General features: G+C 35.1%; 1 protein-coding gene across 1 annotated transcript; it reads right to left on the reverse strand.

Annotated features, from left to right (window-relative positions):
- Nucleotides 1-1,116: 1,116 nt before the first annotated feature.
- LOC133861182 (agamous-like MADS-box protein MADS2) lies at nucleotides 1,117-14,390 on the reverse strand. The gene is made up of 8 exons (XM_062296904.1): nucleotides 14,176-14,390; nucleotides 11,217-11,295; nucleotides 10,880-10,944; nucleotides 10,572-10,671; nucleotides 2,189-2,230; nucleotides 2,054-2,095; nucleotides 1,572-1,708; nucleotides 1,117-1,469 (listed from the first exon to the last, which is right to left on the reverse strand). The coding sequence occupies exons 1-8, from the start codon at nucleotides 14,358-14,360 to the stop codon at nucleotides 1,382-1,384; spliced, it is 738 nt and encodes a 245-aa protein (XP_062152888.1). The 5' UTR covers nucleotides 14,361-14,390; the 3' UTR covers nucleotides 1,117-1,381.
- Between the last annotated feature and the right edge of the window lie 5,004 nt (nucleotides 14,391-19,394).

The following is a 19,394-nucleotide window of genomic DNA, read 5'->3' on the forward strand; positions in this document are numbered from 1 at the left end:
TGAAGAGCATATATAGTAAAGTTACATAAAAATCATGAGACAATGCTCTTTAATAAAATTGATATTAATTTGTTCGAGTAAACTTTACTTTAACCCTTCCCAACTTTCATCATTTTTGCAATCCTTCATTTAAAGTTTAAAAACTCTCAATTTAATGTATCGAACATTAAAAAATTTGTAATCTTATTTTTCCATTAGGATTTTTCGTTAAATCCTAACGGATAGGTGATAAATTTTTAAAATACTCTAATTTTTTAAAACAAAAATAATTTCTAAAATACCCTCATTTTTTTAAACAAGTAGTAAAAATTTTCCTATTTGTTTTTAGAGTACGTGATTTTCAAGTGCATTTAATAGAGATCGGGTGTATACAAAAGCTAAGACAGCATGTAGAATTGTTAGATGGGCTTTGGCCCAACACCAGAAGCTAACACATTGCATGTTTGCAAATTACACGGGTCGTAGGCCAGGCCTGGATCGGGTGTGAGATAATTATGCCAGATTTGGGGCAGTTCTATCAAAAGAACGAGTTGGGCAACTGTTATACATTTGCATCAAGTTAAAGGGAAGTGGGAAGGCGTTTTCTACACTACAGAATGTTGGGTAAACTCAAAAAATCTTGAAATCAATAAATATTGCTAGTGAAGAGCTTATATATATATATGTTCCTAGTAACCAAAAGTAAAAGCTTTCTGCTGGATTTTATGTAACCTATATTAATGTATAATGCATATATGTCATTTGAAAGAAAACAATTACCAAGGGCAAGCATGTAGGCCTCTTAACTAGAGAAGAACAAATCATTTCTTCCACTAAAACTTATCCGAAGAATAAATTATGGGAAGAATGTACATTTTAGAACAAGTTACGATCGAGATTGGACGTTAAATTATTAGTTGTTCCAAAAGCTTGAAAATTAACATTAATATGCGGGCATCTATATGCCCGAGTGGTTAATTGGGAGGATTATAACTGCATCTTGCTTTCACAAATTAGAAATTTTGGAGCACCGTTTTATAGGATTTCAAGGTCATCAGAATCACCACAGAATATTAAGGACTATATATATATACTAAGATGAGTAAAAGTTAAGTGAAACCACAGCCTTGAGCCTTATATTAATTTGTCTGAAAACCATAATAAATTAAGTCGATCTCCCCATAAGGGTTAAGTTTTCAACATTATATATGAACTCCTTACATGCCTTTTGCTTGGCTAAAGGTTCCATAGTGCTCTGTAAGTCAGTCAGTGCTGCTTAATTTTATGTTAATAAGAGCTTACAAATGCTTAATTATGAACCATGCATTAAGATATTGCCACCGGCCACCAACAAGTATTTGCCTAACTGATGCGTGCGTGCGTGCTTGCTTGGAACGCTGACTCAAAGCATCCATCCGGGGATAAACCCATGATTGACTTGTTGGGCATGAGTTGTAGCAGTTATCTGGTCCGAGCTTGAGGCACTATACCTGCTGTGACATCCAAAAAAGGAGTTATATTAATTAAATTAAAGAAGGGGAAGTTGTATGCATGTATAGTCAAATAAACTTGACCCTTGTTTGAAGGTTTACCCTATCTGCAATGTGGGATTGCAATCTAAAGGCTGGAAGAACCCCTGAGATTGAGCACTCTGAGGATTATATGACATACTTTGCTCACCGCCTTCCCATGTTTGTCCAAGGTGATTTCTTGAACTAATTTCATCCAGCTGCATGCCAAGAAAAGATATTTTATACCATATATATATTTATATATGTGAGTGGTCAACAATCATATTGAGTCTAGATATTTTTTGTGGTCTTTTGATTGTTGGAAAGAAATATTGACCGGCCGGTATATATACTTAATTTATAGTCATAGACAATTAATTGCTACACATGCAGGAACATAAGGGTGCCTTCATATTCAGAAACCCAAGAAATTCGCCCAAAATTTAAAATTTGAAAGCATATTAATTCATGAATAATGACTGGTATCCTTCCACAATCATGCAGCTTGAAAGCTGGTGAAGAAGCCTAAACCATCCATGAAAATGAAGCAGCACGGTTATTACCTTTATTGTCAAAGCTCTGTTCGCTTCCAGTAGTAATTGTTCCTGTACTTGAACGGTAGCTTGTTAATATTAGAAGGAAAGTAAATAGCATTACTATCAGTATTATTGTTCGATATTCCATAATTAAGTGCATACCTTATTTTGGAGATCAGAGAGCTGGTCCAGCATGTCTTGCGTCTGCAAAGCAGATTATAAATATTTGCATTAAGCTCTGATCGATCTTCCTTCACATGACGCTGGAATTTCAACTTCACAAAAAACTTAAGTCTATAGCTAGATTTAAGCTTAATTATGTTATATTAATTAAACACTAACATATATTTATGACATCTATCCAAAGTGACACTTAAACTTTTTATACTCATATCATATGGTGTATGGTACTATACTCAACAATTCGTCCCTCACATGTACTTCAATCACATCTCTATACTTCTCCTCGAACAAAAAATTTATTAATTTCATGAACCGTCACAAGGATAATTTATGTAGTTTTCTATAAGAATTTTATAAACAAAGAAAATTTACAAGGTGGCCACCCAAAGGATGAAGGCATGATGAGGGATATGCCAAACAAGCTTATGCCAAAAAAAAAAAAGAAAAAAAAAAGCAGCAGCCAAGGGGGCCGGCGGAGGTTCTCCCAAGCAAATTTGATGGAGAAAAAGCCAAAGGGCCGGAGATCCCATCTAGACAAACGAATCATGGGATGGGTCAATCCCACCAATCTAACAATCTTACCGTGAAGAAGCAACCTAAGCTTCAAAATACTCCTCCAAGACCATGAGAATCACTAGGGGGCCTTGTGGCCCAAAAATCCCTACCTTTAATGAGACAGGTTCTGACCCAGTTAGTCCAAACCGAGTGGTCGTTGTCGAAGAAGATGTGCCATAGATGTTTTAAGCGTCGCTGCTTTATTCTCAGATCCAAACGCTTTAAACCAAGCCACCTTCATTTTTAGGACGGTAGATGACCATTTTTGTAGGTTATGTGAGCTTTATCCATGCCATGCGCACACCTAGCTTCATCCCCTACTTCTAATCAAGGGGCTAGGTCTAGCTCCAGAATTGTTGATGTGGGGGGTGTGGGGGTTGGGGAATGGATTGAGGTAGGGAAAAATAGGAAACATAAGGTCATTGGGGATGATAGTCACAATTAATTAAGGTAGTTCCTGCTGCTCCTAAGACACCTCATTTTCTAAGGGTTGTGTTGGCCGGATATATAGTAATACTGAAGCTCCCTCATCGTCTAATCCTTTGGGCAATGTTCAGAATGATGTGGCGATGATTAAATCACCGGGTAGCAGTAACTAATTGGATGGTGCTTTGTTGGCTACTTCGGTCAATGAAGTATCAGCTTCTGACCAGAAGCTTTCCTATCCATAGAATATTTAGCCATAATTAAGGCTAAGAAGATGCATATTTGGAGAGTCTTTTAGGGAATCAAAGGCAACAAAGCACCTACTGCTATTCGAGTTTCAGTTTGATCAGTGTATGCACTATAGGGTTCAAGATGATCATGGTAAATGGAGTTGCATGGTGTCAAATTTGTGGTCAGACCTTGTCTTGAGCGCTCTTCCTTCAAGGATACTGTGGAGATATTGTGAGAATATCTTTACAAGAATCAGCCACAAGAGGAACCACCATATTCCAAAGTAAACTCGATGAAGAGTTTTGTGTTAGTGGGGGTGACTGATGTAGGACAATAATTTCATCTTGTACTCGACAGGCTCTTATTACCGAGGGGGCTCGTCTTGCCGTTAGGAATGCTGATGAATGGGCTCATTTAGGAACATTCTTACCATTGGATAAAGAGCTTTACCGAATGATTATTAGCAAGTTAGGACGGAAATGTTTTATTGTTGGGAACCAAACAAAAGGTTCCAACGAGTAAACTACTTTAAGCGGGACATTTCGTATTGTCGGCACCAAGTAGACATGATGACAACTAATATCTTACGGTGGAAGTACAAAAGAAAAAGGCTACCGGCCGGGTCGATGAAGAGTGAGAAATGACCGACAGGCATGAGTAGAAAATTATCGACAAGACTTTTAGTACCGTCGAGCCGTCGACTCCAAGGTCAAGATGTCGGGCCCAAGATGAATGAAAAATTACTGGCGAGACTTTTAGTGCCAACGAATATTAATTAATTGGTCTATGATGTGGTGACGTAATTGATTCTTTTACATCCATAACAGATATCATAGTAATAGACCAAATCAAGAATATTTAAGCAAGAAGGAAAGAGTCAACTACCATATGTTGTCCAAGAAGAAGAAAAAGAGACTATTGACAGATGGTGACTTAGACGATATTCTGCATAATAACTTTTCCTAAATTTCACAATTCCTCCTCTAGAAGATTCTTATATTTAGATTGACGTAGCTGTACAAAATTGCTCTAGTTATTTTATGTTCATTATTTGTTTTAACTCATTTCTTAGAAAATTTTACTCTTTAGTAGCTTTAGGATCTTTCCATATTTCAGCTTATGTAACTACTAAGTATTTCCATAGTTTGTTTCTTTTGTTTTATTTCTATTCCTAGAATATTTTACTCTTTTGTAGTTTTAGGGTTTTATCATAAATCAAGAACAATTGTAATAGAAGAATCAGTTCAGGTTTTTGCCATCAATAATATTATCAGTTTTCTCAATCAATGTGTGTGTTGATTTTTGTGCATTGATAACACAGTTTCTCATTTGTGTCTATCGATTTCGCTACGTCATCATATCAGTAGAAGGCGCATTGGGGACAATAACCTTTTGGCCTAAGAGCTTTTGAGAAACTACTAAAGGGATAAAAAGGTTCTCCCAGGTGTGCTTTGAAAGTTGATTTAATGAAGGCTTATGATTCTGTCTTAGCAGTTTTAAAGGCTGCTAGAGTCCCTGAGGTTATGGTACGATGGATCAAAAAATGTATCACTACACCTAGATTCTCTATTTGGATTAGTGATGGGCTTAAGGGCTTTTCTTGTAATAACCAAAATAATGTAGGGCTTTTTAGTAATTTTACAAAACTTTTTTTTTCTTTTAAAAAAAAAAGACACTGCTTGTCCTTGAAGTTTCTAAAAGGTTTGTGGCTCTTCCTTTTGTTAAGAAGTTTTAAAAAAAAAAATTAAAAAGAAAAAAGAAAAGAAAAAAGAAAGAAAGAAAGAAAAAGAAAAAGAAGAAGAAGAAGAAGAAATAAACAGAAGAGGTAGAATGTGTGAGAGTGAAGAAGAAGAAAAATAAGAAGAGAAGAAGGAGAAAATGAAGGAAATGAGGGTAAGAGAAAAGAAGAAAGGAAGAGAGAGAGAGAGAGAGAGAGAGAGGGGTGATAGTTGAAGGAGAAGCCTCCATCTCCAAGGTGAAGATCTCTAACTTCTTTATTTTACTTGATAATTTCCTTTGGGATTTTGTTGAGTATTGGATATTGGTTGCTTATGTTTTGGAGAAGGACCTTAGGGTGAACAGTTTGATTGAGTCTCAGAAGTGGCCAGTTGGTTTGGTCCGTATAGGGAGGTTGTTGTGTGGGATCAAAGCGATAAGATTTGGGATGGGGAGAATGGAGTTTTCCCTTTCCCTTTTGGTGTTTATCCGCCCAATATGCATTTGGATTGGGCAGGGGTTGGTGGAGAGGATGAGGTTTCGGCTTTGGCTCCTAGATGCCAGCGTTAGTGAAGAGGATAGTTTCAACGAGAATCTATGGTTGTGCGCCAAAAGACTAAAGTTAGGAAGGATGTATTGAATTTGAAAAGCTTCATTAATTATGGCGATGATTATGCAACCTCCCGGCGTCGGAAAAGCAAGGCTCGTGGGTCTTAGGTCTTTTGGCTTTATGGTTTATGGATAGAAGGGTGTGCTTCTTAAGGGTTCGGGTTTGAGGGCTTTTGGTTTATAGGGTTTGTTGGGTTTCTTTCTTTTTGTGGATTGCTTCGGCTGCTCTTGTGTATATTTCCTGCTTTAGAAATTTTGTGTTACTGATTAGGGCGTGAGAGAGAAGAAAGAAGAGAGAAGAGAGAAAGAAAGGAAAAGAGAAGAGAAGGGAAGAGAAGAGAGAGAGAGAGAGGAAAGAAAAAGAAGAGAAAGAATAAAAGAATGGAAAAAAAAAAATTTAAAAAGGTCATGTACGGATGTGAATGAAAATGAAAAGGAAAATGTAAGAAAAAGACAAAATTTGGGAAATGTGAGAGATAAAAGATAAAAGTGAATTTATTTATTTTTGACTATTTTATGAATTAATAACTTAAATAATATGTATTTTTGTTTTAGGTATTGATAATTAATTATTTTATTTTTAGGGACAAGTGACATAAGCTGAGGCGTGGTAAATCCCCATGGTAGTGGTACGTGAATTTAAAGTAAGTAGAATTAATTAATCAAAGATTTTATGAAAATCATATACCCAAAAGTGAAGATTTTCAAATGAAATGTATTTGGGTGCATATACATGTGCATATATCTTATTGTAATTGATTCTCACAGTAAATGATAAATTTTGAATAAATCATGCAAATAGTGAGTCGAGCTATATTTTGATAATGCTAATGCAAAATGTAAGATTGATATAGTGGTACCATTGTAGAATTTATATGTGAAATTTCATAAGTATGAATTGTATTGTTGATTTGGAAAGGCATTGGATTGCCAATGTGACCGATGATATTTTTATCATAAAATATGACATTGAGTTTTCGAGAAGTGGACATTAGCACCTTATATATGATTGATGAATGATTAATATTGACTGTGAACATCTTGATTATTATTTGAAAACTCCCTATGACATAGTGAAATTTATAAGCTCGGTACCGAAACTATTCCTTGTATGAGGATGTCGACTGTTTGGATCATAAATTTTAGGATCGTGCAACTATGTGTGCTATGGAGGGAGAGGCAACATAGTAATTGGTCATGGATGAATTTCTCAGAAATTATATGGGCAATCCTATGGTTAGAGACTCCAAGGAAGGTTGCTTCTTCTTGCCCAAGAAGAGGTTTCAGTCCCAATATGGGGATCGCACAACCCGATCAGATGGGACGAAAATGTTTAACAACGAGTGTATGACATTTGGGAGATGGTTTTAATATATTTGAATCATTGCATTATTTTATTGCTTACAGTAAGAATGGTTATTCACGTGCACAAATTATTCTCGTAGTTATTGAATTCAACAAATGTAACATTTCATATCTTGTTTTGAAAATATTGAGAATTGTTTTATTAAGTTATGTGCATAATTCCAACTAGTAAACGGCTCGACATTACTTGATTAATTATTTCCACATATTGAAGTTGCTCATTATATTTTATTTACATTTTTCAGAGATAGCAAAGACTCTTAATAGAATCGATACTGGGAAAATTTGAGGATCTTGGAGCTTAGTGAAAGGTTGCGTATCTTGGAAAGATTTTTGGTGACTAGTTAGTTGGAAAAATCCTACATTATTTATTTTTTATGTGTAGGCTTGATGTATGTTTTGTCAACTTTTTAGAGATATGTAATGGTGTAAATATAATGAAGTGACTTATGGAACTCATGTGGATTATTAGAGATATTTAAACTTTATTTGGGGGTATTAAGATTAAATATCTTTTTTATATGGAACTCAGGTGATCTTTAGATAATATTAATTACACGTCAAACGAGTTCTCAAATTATCTGAGAGAATACAAGATCCGACGCCAGTTGACTACTTGCGTATTCGTCTATAGGTCAAATCATATATGTAATTATTGGAATAATTGTTGGAGACTCAAATGGTGGATCAAGACAATTGGCCGAATCCCGCGAAACTTCTCGTTGATCAGTTCGCCTTCGCTCTATTGAAAGGTCTCAATTCCTACGGCGATTTTGTCAACGAATAAGTTTCGGGTTGGATTGACTAACCTAACCCTTAAGGGGGTGGTTCATTCATCTGACCATATACTAGAGCCACTTTTGATTAAGTGCTTGAAGATTATAGAGATGCCCTGGTTAACTTGTTGAAATTATTATGACAGATTCATTTGATAATATTATAAATAGAAAGTATGTTTCCATGCAGATTGTTGGATTGGGGTGTTACATCTCTCCCGGGAGTTCTATAAGATTAAGGAGACACCGTATTATTAGAAGAACACATGTAACAACTAAATGGGATTGGCCGGCCGGAGAATGGATGAACATAACTTTTTTGGGAAAGGATTGTAACTTACTGTATACTCTAGCTCTAATATTGGTTTGTCTCAAGAGATTTTGATTGACATGGTTAATACAACTTGTTCTTTGGTGAATAAACTTCCATAAATCATTCAATTCTTGAATGTTGCAGTACTATTTTTGAGGTATGGTACTTAATTATGTTGATTACTCGTATTAATTTGTGAGTATTTGGTTATCCTTGAGCTTATGAGCGTAGTGGTAAACGTGGATCATGTGCAAAGAAGCATATATTGTATTTTTTGTTTTTAGTTTGAAGTATAAAAACAATTTTTATATGTATTTTTTTATGGGATTCATATTTGAGAAGATGTTTTATATAGAGTATACCTGCTTATTTTAAAAAATCCAAACAAATGTAGAGTCTCGCATGAAAAAAAAATAATTAGAGAGAGAGAAAAAAAAAAATGTCAGTTGGGGCCACCCCTTCTCCCCTTGGGGTGGCTGTAATTTTTTTTAAAAGAAATAAATAATAAATTAGCTTTTATCATTGCAAGTTCGGCATGGATTTTGTCAAAATATTCATACAATAAGAAAAGAAGAAAAATTGTAAACAGTATTTTATATTTTAAGGAGTGAATTATTTGTTAATATATTTACATGTTAAAAAAAAAAAAAAAAAAAAAAAAACAAAAACAAACAAATATCACCTAGAATACAGAGCATTCCTAGGTTTTGGTATTTTTAACCATGCAAAACAATTAACCCATTCAAAAGATGAGGTGATGAGATCATGACCCTGTTTAATAACTCCCCTCCCCTCCCCTTAAAGCATTCACAGTGGGTTATGTAAAACCCACTGTAAATCTATAATAGATAAGAAAACACCAAAAACACACCTCCATCGGCTTCGCTACTCTTATGCTAGTTTAGGTTTCTCTTCCATTTGTGTACAGTGTAACGCCAGATGTGGCGTTACATTGTGCACAAATGTATTGTTATTTTATTGTTTCTTTCTCTCTCACTCTCTCACAATTTCCGTCTCTCTCTCTAAGTTCGTCTTCTCCGGCCACCCCTCTCAACGTGCCTTTTGTCTCCAGAATCAAAACTCACGGCGGCGACGATCAAGTTCCCGGTTGAAAAGGCCGGCCTGCCAAAAGGACCACCACCGTCGAATCGTTCGGCTTCAACGAAGCCTCGCTTCCCCAACCCAGCCCCACGAGCGGCGATGATACAAGCTCAGCAGGCAAAGAAACCCGTGGCCAATTGGGATTTGGGAGGATGGGTACGGGTTGCCGATTTTTTGGAAACTTTTGAGTTTAGGCGTATGGGTTTGGGTTGCCGATCTTTCGGAGTTTTCTGGTGGTCTGGTGCGGTGGTGATGGTTGCAGTCTGTCTGGTGCGGTGCTGATCTCATGATGGTTGCTGGTTGTCAGGTGCGGTGGTGATGCCGTGATGGTTGTTGGTTGTGTGTAGAAGTGTTTGTGGGTCAGTGTGGTGTGTAGAAGTTTCCGGTGATGATGTGTTTTATTTGGTATTTTTTTGTGAAGATTTATTATTAAAATTGATTATTTTAATAAAATAGAGAAGAAGTTTAGATAAGCTGATGGAAGAAAGTGTTGAAAAGTAGTTAGCTAAATTAGTAAAAGTGGGTTTTCGTTAGTTATTATAGATAAAATTTTACACAAGCCGATGGGAAAGCTCTTATGGGGGGAATTTTTTTGTTGCGTTAAAATAAAAAGTGATTGATGTGATATAAAGTAAAAATAATTTATATGAAAAAGTGAAGAAAAAAAAATGATATAAAAAGTAAAAAATATTAAGAATGTTTTAAAATTAATGTTTTTTTAGAAAGATAAAAATAAAGGAATGAGGTTATTAAACGGAGCCATGTCTAATACTAATGATGAAATAGTACAAAAGCACCACCACTATATGATTATATCTAGCTATTTGGTAAAGACTTTTTATGTAAATTTTTTTGTTTGAATAATAATGAGTGATTGATGTGATGTAAAGGGAAAAGAAAATTTAATTTTTTTATAAGAAAAAAAAAAGTTTGGTAATAGAAAAAAAGAAATAGAAGTGCACTTTTTTGAAAAAGAAAAAGAAAAAAAAAAAAAAACAGGGAAGTGTGTGCTGCCAAACAGATATGATATCGATGTCTTCCCTTTTGTCTGTGGCTGAGTCTAGTTAATTATCATGAATATTACAAAATAGAAACATGTGTCCTGTGTCCATGCAACAGGATTACCACATTCTTATTCCTCTAATGACAGTAAAGCATGCATGTTCAGGGTCTCGTTAACAGGTGCCTTAAGGGCACATTTTAAAGAGTGTTAAATGTTCAATTATTAGATATATATAATGCACGTAGGTCATAGTTCATAATTAATCACCTTAATGGACCTGACTTGCTTCAGGGATGACTCCAGTTGACGCTCAATCTTCTCAAGATCGTTTGTGTTTAAAGGGCCCAAGTCTTCCCCAAGAAGGTTTCTGGAGGACCAAGGAGAAATGTTTCGTGAATGAATGCACTTATGTGGCAGCTGAACTGCTCATAAACAAAAGATGCAAAAATATTGCTAATCCCATCCTTTTCCTTTTCTTTTCTTTTTTCCAATTCAAAAAAAAAAATCATCCAACTCGAAGTTTTTGGAGAAAACAGTACTGATCAATGTAATTAATTTTTCTAAATAGTAATTACCTCTGAGTTCGTTGTAAGGACTCAAACCTAGTTTTCAGCTTCAAGTACTCCCGATAGCTGCTCTGCTATACATCACATGACAACAACGATCGATATGAAAATCACAAAACTGAGGCATGGTCCATTGCAGAAACAAAATACCAACTTCATTTTATGCCATAAACTAGCTAGACATGGAAAAGAGATGACCTTTATATTTGCCACATTCCAACAGTCACACAACAAGCCTAAAGAGCAGTAGATACAGTTTCTATAACACTAAAACTTTGTCATCAGCATACTGATGATTACTGCAAAGTCAGTTATATAAGTGCTAGAGATAGAACAGTTAAGCTACCTCGAGCTCCTTGCCAGGTCTGTTGACTTCCACCGAACCATAACTGCTTTTTTGGTACTTTTCAAGTGTTTTGAGCATGCTATGTGGATACAATAAAGAGAAGGAAATCAGGATGATCAGGGACATAAATTATGATTAAATCTAGTTGTCATAACAATTTTAATCCATGCACCAATATAATCAAGCTCTAATGTCATTTCACGTAAGCAACATTGTATTCTTTTTTCATCCAGAAAAAAAGGTAATATTTTGATTTACTGCCAAAAACATGAAGCAAAGTAATAAACACTATATATCCGTACTTCCTGATCTATGTAAATGGTACACTAGAAGTTGAGAGTTACGAGTGGAAAGATTGAGGGAAATACAGGCTAAGATTCATGCCAATCTATCTCTTGATATCTTTTGAATGAATGTTAAAACATGCATGCATGGGCTTGTTTGCGTGCATCAGTGGGAGCATACACTAAACTTCTTCTTCTTCTTACATTTTCTTTGCTTTTCTTTAAGTGTTGTAGTATGATGGTGAGGTCTTGTCAAGGAGTCCAGCTGAGAGCAAGCATGGTTCCCGTACACATCTACTGTGGACACTATAGCTAGTGAGGTATATAGTACGTATCCTGTAGTTGAGTTCTTCAAGGGGCATATTTCAAGTTCTCTAGGGCATTGGAGCTGCTGTAGAGATTCTTTTGAGTAGGCAGGAAAGTTTTCAAGCTCTACTTGGTAGACATTATCAATTTTTACAAGAACAGATAGCCTTTTCCGAACAAAAGGTTATCAATGTTGACAAGAATTGGGAAAACTAGTACGTTTATGTGGCTGGTGGAGAGTTATTTATGAATGCTGACGCCTGACGGAAAGCCAATCTCTAGAAAATTATGCCATGCTAATTCTCTCTTGCTATTCATTTGATAAAGAATGTCTGAACTTGAAAGATGGCAAGTTCTAAAATGTTGTTTGCTGAACAACTAAATTGATTTGAAAAAGCTGCAAACCCTGAAATGAAAAGATGTCTTCGAGTAAAACTCTATGAGTAGTATTCATAGAACTAATTCTCGTGCTGTTTTTGGTGTAAACATCATCATCAATCATTATATATCACTATTTCTTAATGAGCTCCAACTTAAAAGGTTCCTCCTCTTACCCATAAGAATGGAATAGATGGTGATCAAGTCGTGGATTTGTATAGATTATAACAAAAGGGAACTACACCATGTAGTTTGTAAAGGATGTCAATAGAAGAAGATTGATTCATTTCATGAAGTTTTCAATGTGACTAGTTCATACTGTGAAGTTATATTAATCTCAATATATATAGACTTGATTTGTACAAAAGGCTAGGTGTGAAGTTGTCTTCTAGGCCATAGCATGATGATGTATACTGAGATCCTGCTACGTACGCTAGGATATGCTAATCAGCGAAGATGCTAATGCATCTTAGATGCTGCGGTGTGTCATGCATATTTGGAGGGAGAGAAATCAACTCAACATCTTAATAAATGATCTGTTGACAGAACCACCACTTAAATTCAAATATTTTACCAATATTATGAACTTCTTATTCTTATCTGGCTATAAATGCACGTCTTTTTTTTTTCTTTTTTTTTTTTGGATGAGTGGTAATATCGTAAATGAACATTTTCGTTCTTGTGGTGACCTATGAGAATCTGTTTGGACCAGAAATCCATGAGTACTCATGATACTTTCGAAGTATAAACCCCCTTTCAAGTGATCGAATAGAAGAATCCTTAGCCCTATTAATATCCATTACTCCTACATCAACCATGGATACTTTTAATCCTAAATCCCCCTCCCCCCCCCCCCCCCCCCCCCCCCCCCCCCCAAAAAAAAAAAAACAACCACCAAGCTTCTTCATAAAAACCAAGCTAAAATACTATATTACTTCTAAAACATGATCTCATTTAAACAGACGTTTAGTTATTAGTACGTGCAAAGAAAGGAGCAATAACTTAAATTGACTTGTTTAAATTAATTGCACTTAAACAAAATAGTCCTACGGCTACAAGGTAAAGAATTAAGTATAATTCCCTGGTCATCACTTTTAAGAAAGGGGAAAGAAATTAAATAAAAAGTCACAGCTTAACCAATAATATTTTAAGTGAATGCTTCGTTGAAATATGTGTCGTTACGGATTTGTTGAGAACATAATAACGCAAAAGAACTTTCTCTGGCCATGCCATTTAAATCTGATCTCTATACAAACCCCAAAATATGGTACATGTACATGATCTCAGGCTTTTGGACAAGTTTACAGCGATCTCTCTCTCTCTCTCTCTCTCTCTCTCTCTCTCTCTCTCTCTCTCTCTCTCTCTCTCTGTGAAAATTGACACTTGGGTCGCAACAAGTTCTTTCCAATTCCAGGTGATCTACTAAACTTCATGCAATGTCAGTAATTATCAGAAAGAGACTTTTTTAGAGGACCTAGCTAGGAATAATAAGTAATTATCTTTTTAAGGAAAAGGCCAGAAAATCTGGGAAAGAACTAGATAGGTAAACAAAATCTAGATGGTGTTGTTTGAAATTTAGGTCACATATATGATATATACATAATGAAACATGTGAGTGAAGGTAAGAAATTAAACTAAACATACGGATCTTTTTATGAAAAAAACAGAAAGCTGTAGGCATGCTTCAGATCTCATAGTGCAATATTTCCCATTAAAAAAATATGGTGTGAGATCAGACGTAGAAGATCAGATCAACAACTAAAGTTAAAAAATCACAAACTTATCTACTACTGAACCTTGGAAACGATAAAGAATCATGAAACTGACATTCCGAAAAAACTGAAATATAAAATCAAAATACAGAGAGAGAGAGAGAGAGTGAGTAAAGGAGTAGAGAGTGTGTGACAGGAGGTTCACTGTAGAAGAAAATCAATCAAACAAGAAAAAGCAAACAGATCCTTCACATCTGTAGGGACGAAAAGAGAATTTACCTAGAGCTGCTACAGAACTCATAGAGCTTGCCACGGTTGGAGAAGATGATGAGGGCAACCTCAGCATCACAGAGAACTGAAAGCTCATAGGCTTTCTTCAGAAGCCCATTCCTCCTTTTTGCAAACGTGACCTGCCTGTTTATCTTGTTCTCTATCCTCTTCAACTCCACTCTTCCCCTCCCCATATCCTAATTATCCCCAGACCCTTTCTTTCCCTTTTTCTATATATATAAATATAACAAAAGAAAAAAACCTTTCTTTTTCTTGTTTTCTTTTTTTCTTCTTCTAGTGTTCTGCTCTTTAACCACCTTATGAAAAACAAGAGGAAGTTTGGATTCTGAAAACCCTAGAGAGAGAGAGATAGAGAGAGTTTTGTGTATTTGGGTGTCTTCTATCTCTATCACATGGCCTTTTAAACCTCAGGTTCTGAATCTACACCACACATTGAAATGTAGTTTAGGGTTGGTGTTGTTTCTTGTTTCATAAAACCTGTTTTTCTTCTTCGCCTTGCTTTTCTTTTGTTTGAAAATGTATATCCCACTTGTAGTTGGGGCGCGTGGTCACCAAACCTTCTTGACTTGAAGGATGACCAGCAGCGACATCCACGTGGGCAGCATGGATGCTATCCGATAGGAATAAAAGCCTCGCAAAATTTGAAAGTACGTTACTCAAGTCAATGGCGCGTGGCAGATGGCGATGCTGAAATAATTTCTGATGTAATAAATGATCTTTTTTGTGAGTTCTATACAGTCTACAAACCTATCAGAACGTCGTCACCTTCCTTAAAATGGATCGTTACGTGTCGCCTCCTTACAGGCTTGCAATCGCCATCAGCCCATCACGTTGAGTTATTCTTGTCTATCTTTCTTATTTTCCCAGATATTCGTGTGACCACAATGCCCCTGCATGATTAGCTAATTACAGGTAAAACACCTAATTAAAAAGTGCTTTGAATACTCATCTTACAATATAAACTCTATGAGATTTTAGATAATTAAAATACACTTTTTGCTTGTTTAGCTAATTATTTTTAAAATTATCCTCCAACCGATTATTTAGATTTTTATTTATTTTATTAAAATAATCATTTTTTTTTTATTGGGTTAAAAACCTCTCTCCATTGTGCACTTAGAAATTTTTGGACCGTCCTTCCTTTCCAAGTTGCTCTCTCTAGGGCCTCCAGCCCATCGTTTTAAGAGAAAATGCTTAACCGTAGTGTTTCTTTGACCCACTACAGTTTAGAGCTTCTTTTCCTTCTTCTTGTTATCTAGATTGGGTACGAGATTTCAATTTCTTTTTGCTCTCTTCTTTGACTGGAATTTTTCTTGGAATTTATCTCTCTCTCTCTCTCTCTCTCCAAAGCCTCCAATGGCTTCCTCATTGACCAGGGAAGATTACAGCAAAGCTGGCAGAGCAAGCCGAGCAGTACGAGGAGATGGTGGAGTCTCTCCCATCGGAATGTGCCGTCGATTGAGCAAAAGGAGGAGGGGCGGTGTCTCCCCTGTTGGAATCCCGAAGCTGCCACAAGAGAAAACCTAGAGAAGAACGCGCGCAGAGAAGAAGAAGAAGAAGAAGGAATCTTTGAGAGAGAGAACGGAAGAAAAACAATATAATATTGATACATATATGAACAGTGTCACGCTCCATGTGGCGTGACACTGTTCACAAATGGAGATTGGATCTACTCTGGCGTTGGGATACATAATTGGATGGAGTGGTGTTTTTGTGAGTTTCTTATCTATTATAGATTCACAGTAGGTTTTACATAACCCACTGTGAATGCTCTAAAAAATTCTCTATTTTCTTATATATATATATGATCTACGTGATACAACTCCGAAGATTTGCATTAGGATCCTTGAACTGGAAAGGATCCAGTTTGTTGTAGTGTAGGGGTATTTTTGTCCAAAAAATGTGAAAAAATAAAAATGTCCTTACATTTATAACTAATGGAGAGGATTCGTTTCCCAAAAATTTAAAGTGAAAGGACATGAAGAGAGGGTCTACAAGTTTAAAAAAAGAAAATCTTATATAGACTCAAGCAATTATCGATATCCAATTTTGAAATGAAAGTTTTGGTGCAACACCTTATACATTGGGAATAAGAGTTTCTAGAGATAGAAATTCGAGATTGTTATACTTTGATCATGAAAAATTTCTGGAAAACTTGATTAAGAGGTTTGAGATAGATAAATCTAAACCTTTAAGCACACCTGTTTCCACAGGTCAAAACTTAAGCAAGAAAATGTGTTATCAGGATGAGACATAAATTGAAAAAAATGAAAATAGTCCCCTATGCCCAGATTGTGAGTAGACTCATATATGCCATGACAAGCACAAGGTTTGATATTTGTCATGCGATATGATTGATGAGCAGATATCAGTCCAATCTAGGGAGGAGACATTGGCAAGTGATAAGTAAAACTTTTAGATATTCGCAAAGCAATCAAAACATGGCTTTATGTTTTGGATTAAGTTGTAACGCCTCGAATTTGAGCCTGCAAATTCGTAAGCAGAAACCTCCAGTTTTCACATGACATTACTACATCAGAGATAAACTCTCGCAGCAGAATATATTTTTTCTTCTTCTAAAGACTTAGGAATTGATAGCTTAACACATTAGAGCTGACTGAAATACCTCGATGCGTTTATTAAAAGTTACTTAGGTTTATCCTTACAAGCCATATGCACACTAGGTGCATCAAAATTAATGCAACATGCAGCACTTAAGCATATAACATAAAACGTGTCAAACATGACATCGTTATACATATTTACATGCCATAAAACAAAACACACATAAATACGACTAGCAATTTCTAAGCTGGCACATATTACTAGTAACTATGCAAATATGACGTTATCATATTTGTATAGACAAACAAGTGAGTCATACATTTTCACATCTAAGTTACCATCAACCTAAAACAGTTCATAAAGAATGCAAATGCAAGGGTTGTATAAATATGCATCGTAGTAATCATTTAGTTTGGTATTTTATGATCATCTTTCTTCAGGCCTCTCGTTCTAGGTTATCTGAACCCGTTCACATCCGTTGTCTCACACTTAAAGTCTTACCTGTTTTTACTGGAATCTTACTGGTTCCAGCATTAGCTATATATTACGACTTTGGACTGTTATTACACAGTCCACTGATAGCTACAACTTTCCAACTCTTTTATTATTGATTTTGGATCCGGTAGCTACAATATGAAATGCATGAACAAACACCCATGCAATGAACACACACCACACAATCCTAATGAAACATAGAATCATCCTCAGTAAGTACATCCATACTTACTCTCTACTTCATGTAGTTCCTTAGACTTATTTTCTGCATATAAATGCATTCACACAATAATATATATATATATATATTCAATTATCTATCAAACAAATTATTGTTTATAGACCATCATCTCTTTATATTTAGTATTATCCATCACTTCATTATGTTTGAAACGTTCACTTATAATAATTTTAAAACCTTAGTTCATAATTTGATGACGAGGTTATATGACCAATACCACCAAATATGAACTTAAAATATTTAAAATATATAATAAGAACAAGAAGAGTAAATACGATCAACTCATGAAGTCATGAAGACAATCAAATGTAAAAGGAAATGTAAATACGATCAACTCATGAAGTTATGAGGACAATGAAATGTAAACAGAATTATAAATACAATCAACTCATGAAGTCATGAGGACAATAAAATGTAAAAGAAAATATAAATACGATCAACTCATGAAGTCATGGGGACAATGAAATGTAAAAGCAGTTTATATTACTTTTTAATTTAATTCTTTTATCTCTTAAGCTTATTGGGTCTTTAAACAACTCATAAAAACAAGAAATGAAATCAAATAGTAAGAATGAGATGCCAAGTGGTTCATAAGATATTTCTTTGAAAGTTTCACGTTCAAACTATATTTTTTGAGTTTTTGGACTCGATATAGCGGAAGTGAATTAAACACTTTCTTAGGAATATTCAAGAAGTCACTCCATAAATCAAAATCACTTACCAAGTTGATTTGGAGAGAAAACCTTTAAGAATACCAAAGTGATCGTGTGGTAGAAGGAGAGAAAAATGGAGAGAAAACCAAAGTACAAGCTTTGATGAAAGTTGTTTATGATTTGTATGGAAAAACCGAGACCCTTGCATGCTTAGGGTATTAAGGTGCAAAATGTAATAAAAGAACTAACTTATTAGATAATATCTTGCAAACTAGTCCTTACTCCGACCTACTTTTTGATGGTCAAACCGACTCCGATTGATGTGAAATTTTGAGGGTAGATAGAGTACTTCAAGACAAACACTTTCTCTTTTTGGTTTGACTCATTTCGAGTTCATTTTGACTTAGTTCCGGTCAAGTCAAATTTTCTGTCTATTAAGCCAAAATATCTTTAAACTACTTTCTGCGTTCACACTTGCTTTATTGATTTTTCTTTCTTTTCATGATTACTCTTGAGATATTCTTGAGATATTTTATTCCTTCATCATTACTCTTGACTTCTACACAAAAATGTTCTAGAACTATGATGATATTTTTCTTTGATAGTTTTTCGTTTAATTTCGACAGTTGGATTATTTAGGCTCGGGTCAAAAAGTCAACTGGTAGACTTTTTTACTAACTTTTCCCATATAATAGATCTTTCTTTTTTGAGCACAACGGTCTTTGAATCAACTAAATCTGAGTTCGTTTGACCTATTTTCGGTTCAATCAAAGTTTAAAGCTTAAATGTTACTTTTAGTTTTTTAAGGGTTTTTAAGTTTTGATCTTTAAGTTTTCAAAACAACTTTAGGTTTGATTATAAAAACATATGGATATTGTCTCCTCAACAATATTAAGGTTTTCTTAAGAGCTTGAATTTTTCAGATATTGTCTCCTCAACAATATCAAGGATTTCTTAAGAGCTTGAATTTCTCGGGCGTTACATAAGTAATCTGGAAATTGTAGAGTACATATGCATATTTTGCAAGAGATACATATGACAAAAAGTTAACTAGTGGTTATATGTTCTAGTTTGGTGGAACATTTGTTTCTAAATTAAGCAATAAACAATATTTTATTGTTAAATCCACATTGGGAGCTAAGTATGTATCATGCAACACAAGGGTAAGTAATTTGGTCTAAATTAAACGTTTTGTAGATAGTTTAAATGTAAGTATACATAGTTGACCGATCAATGTGTTTTGTTACAATAAG

This window comes from Alnus glutinosa, chromosome 2 (assembly GCF_958979055.1).
Source record: "Alnus glutinosa chromosome 2, dhAlnGlut1.1, whole genome shotgun sequence".
NCBI classification, from domain to species: domain Eukaryota; kingdom Viridiplantae; phylum Streptophyta; class Magnoliopsida; order Fagales; family Betulaceae; genus Alnus; species Alnus glutinosa.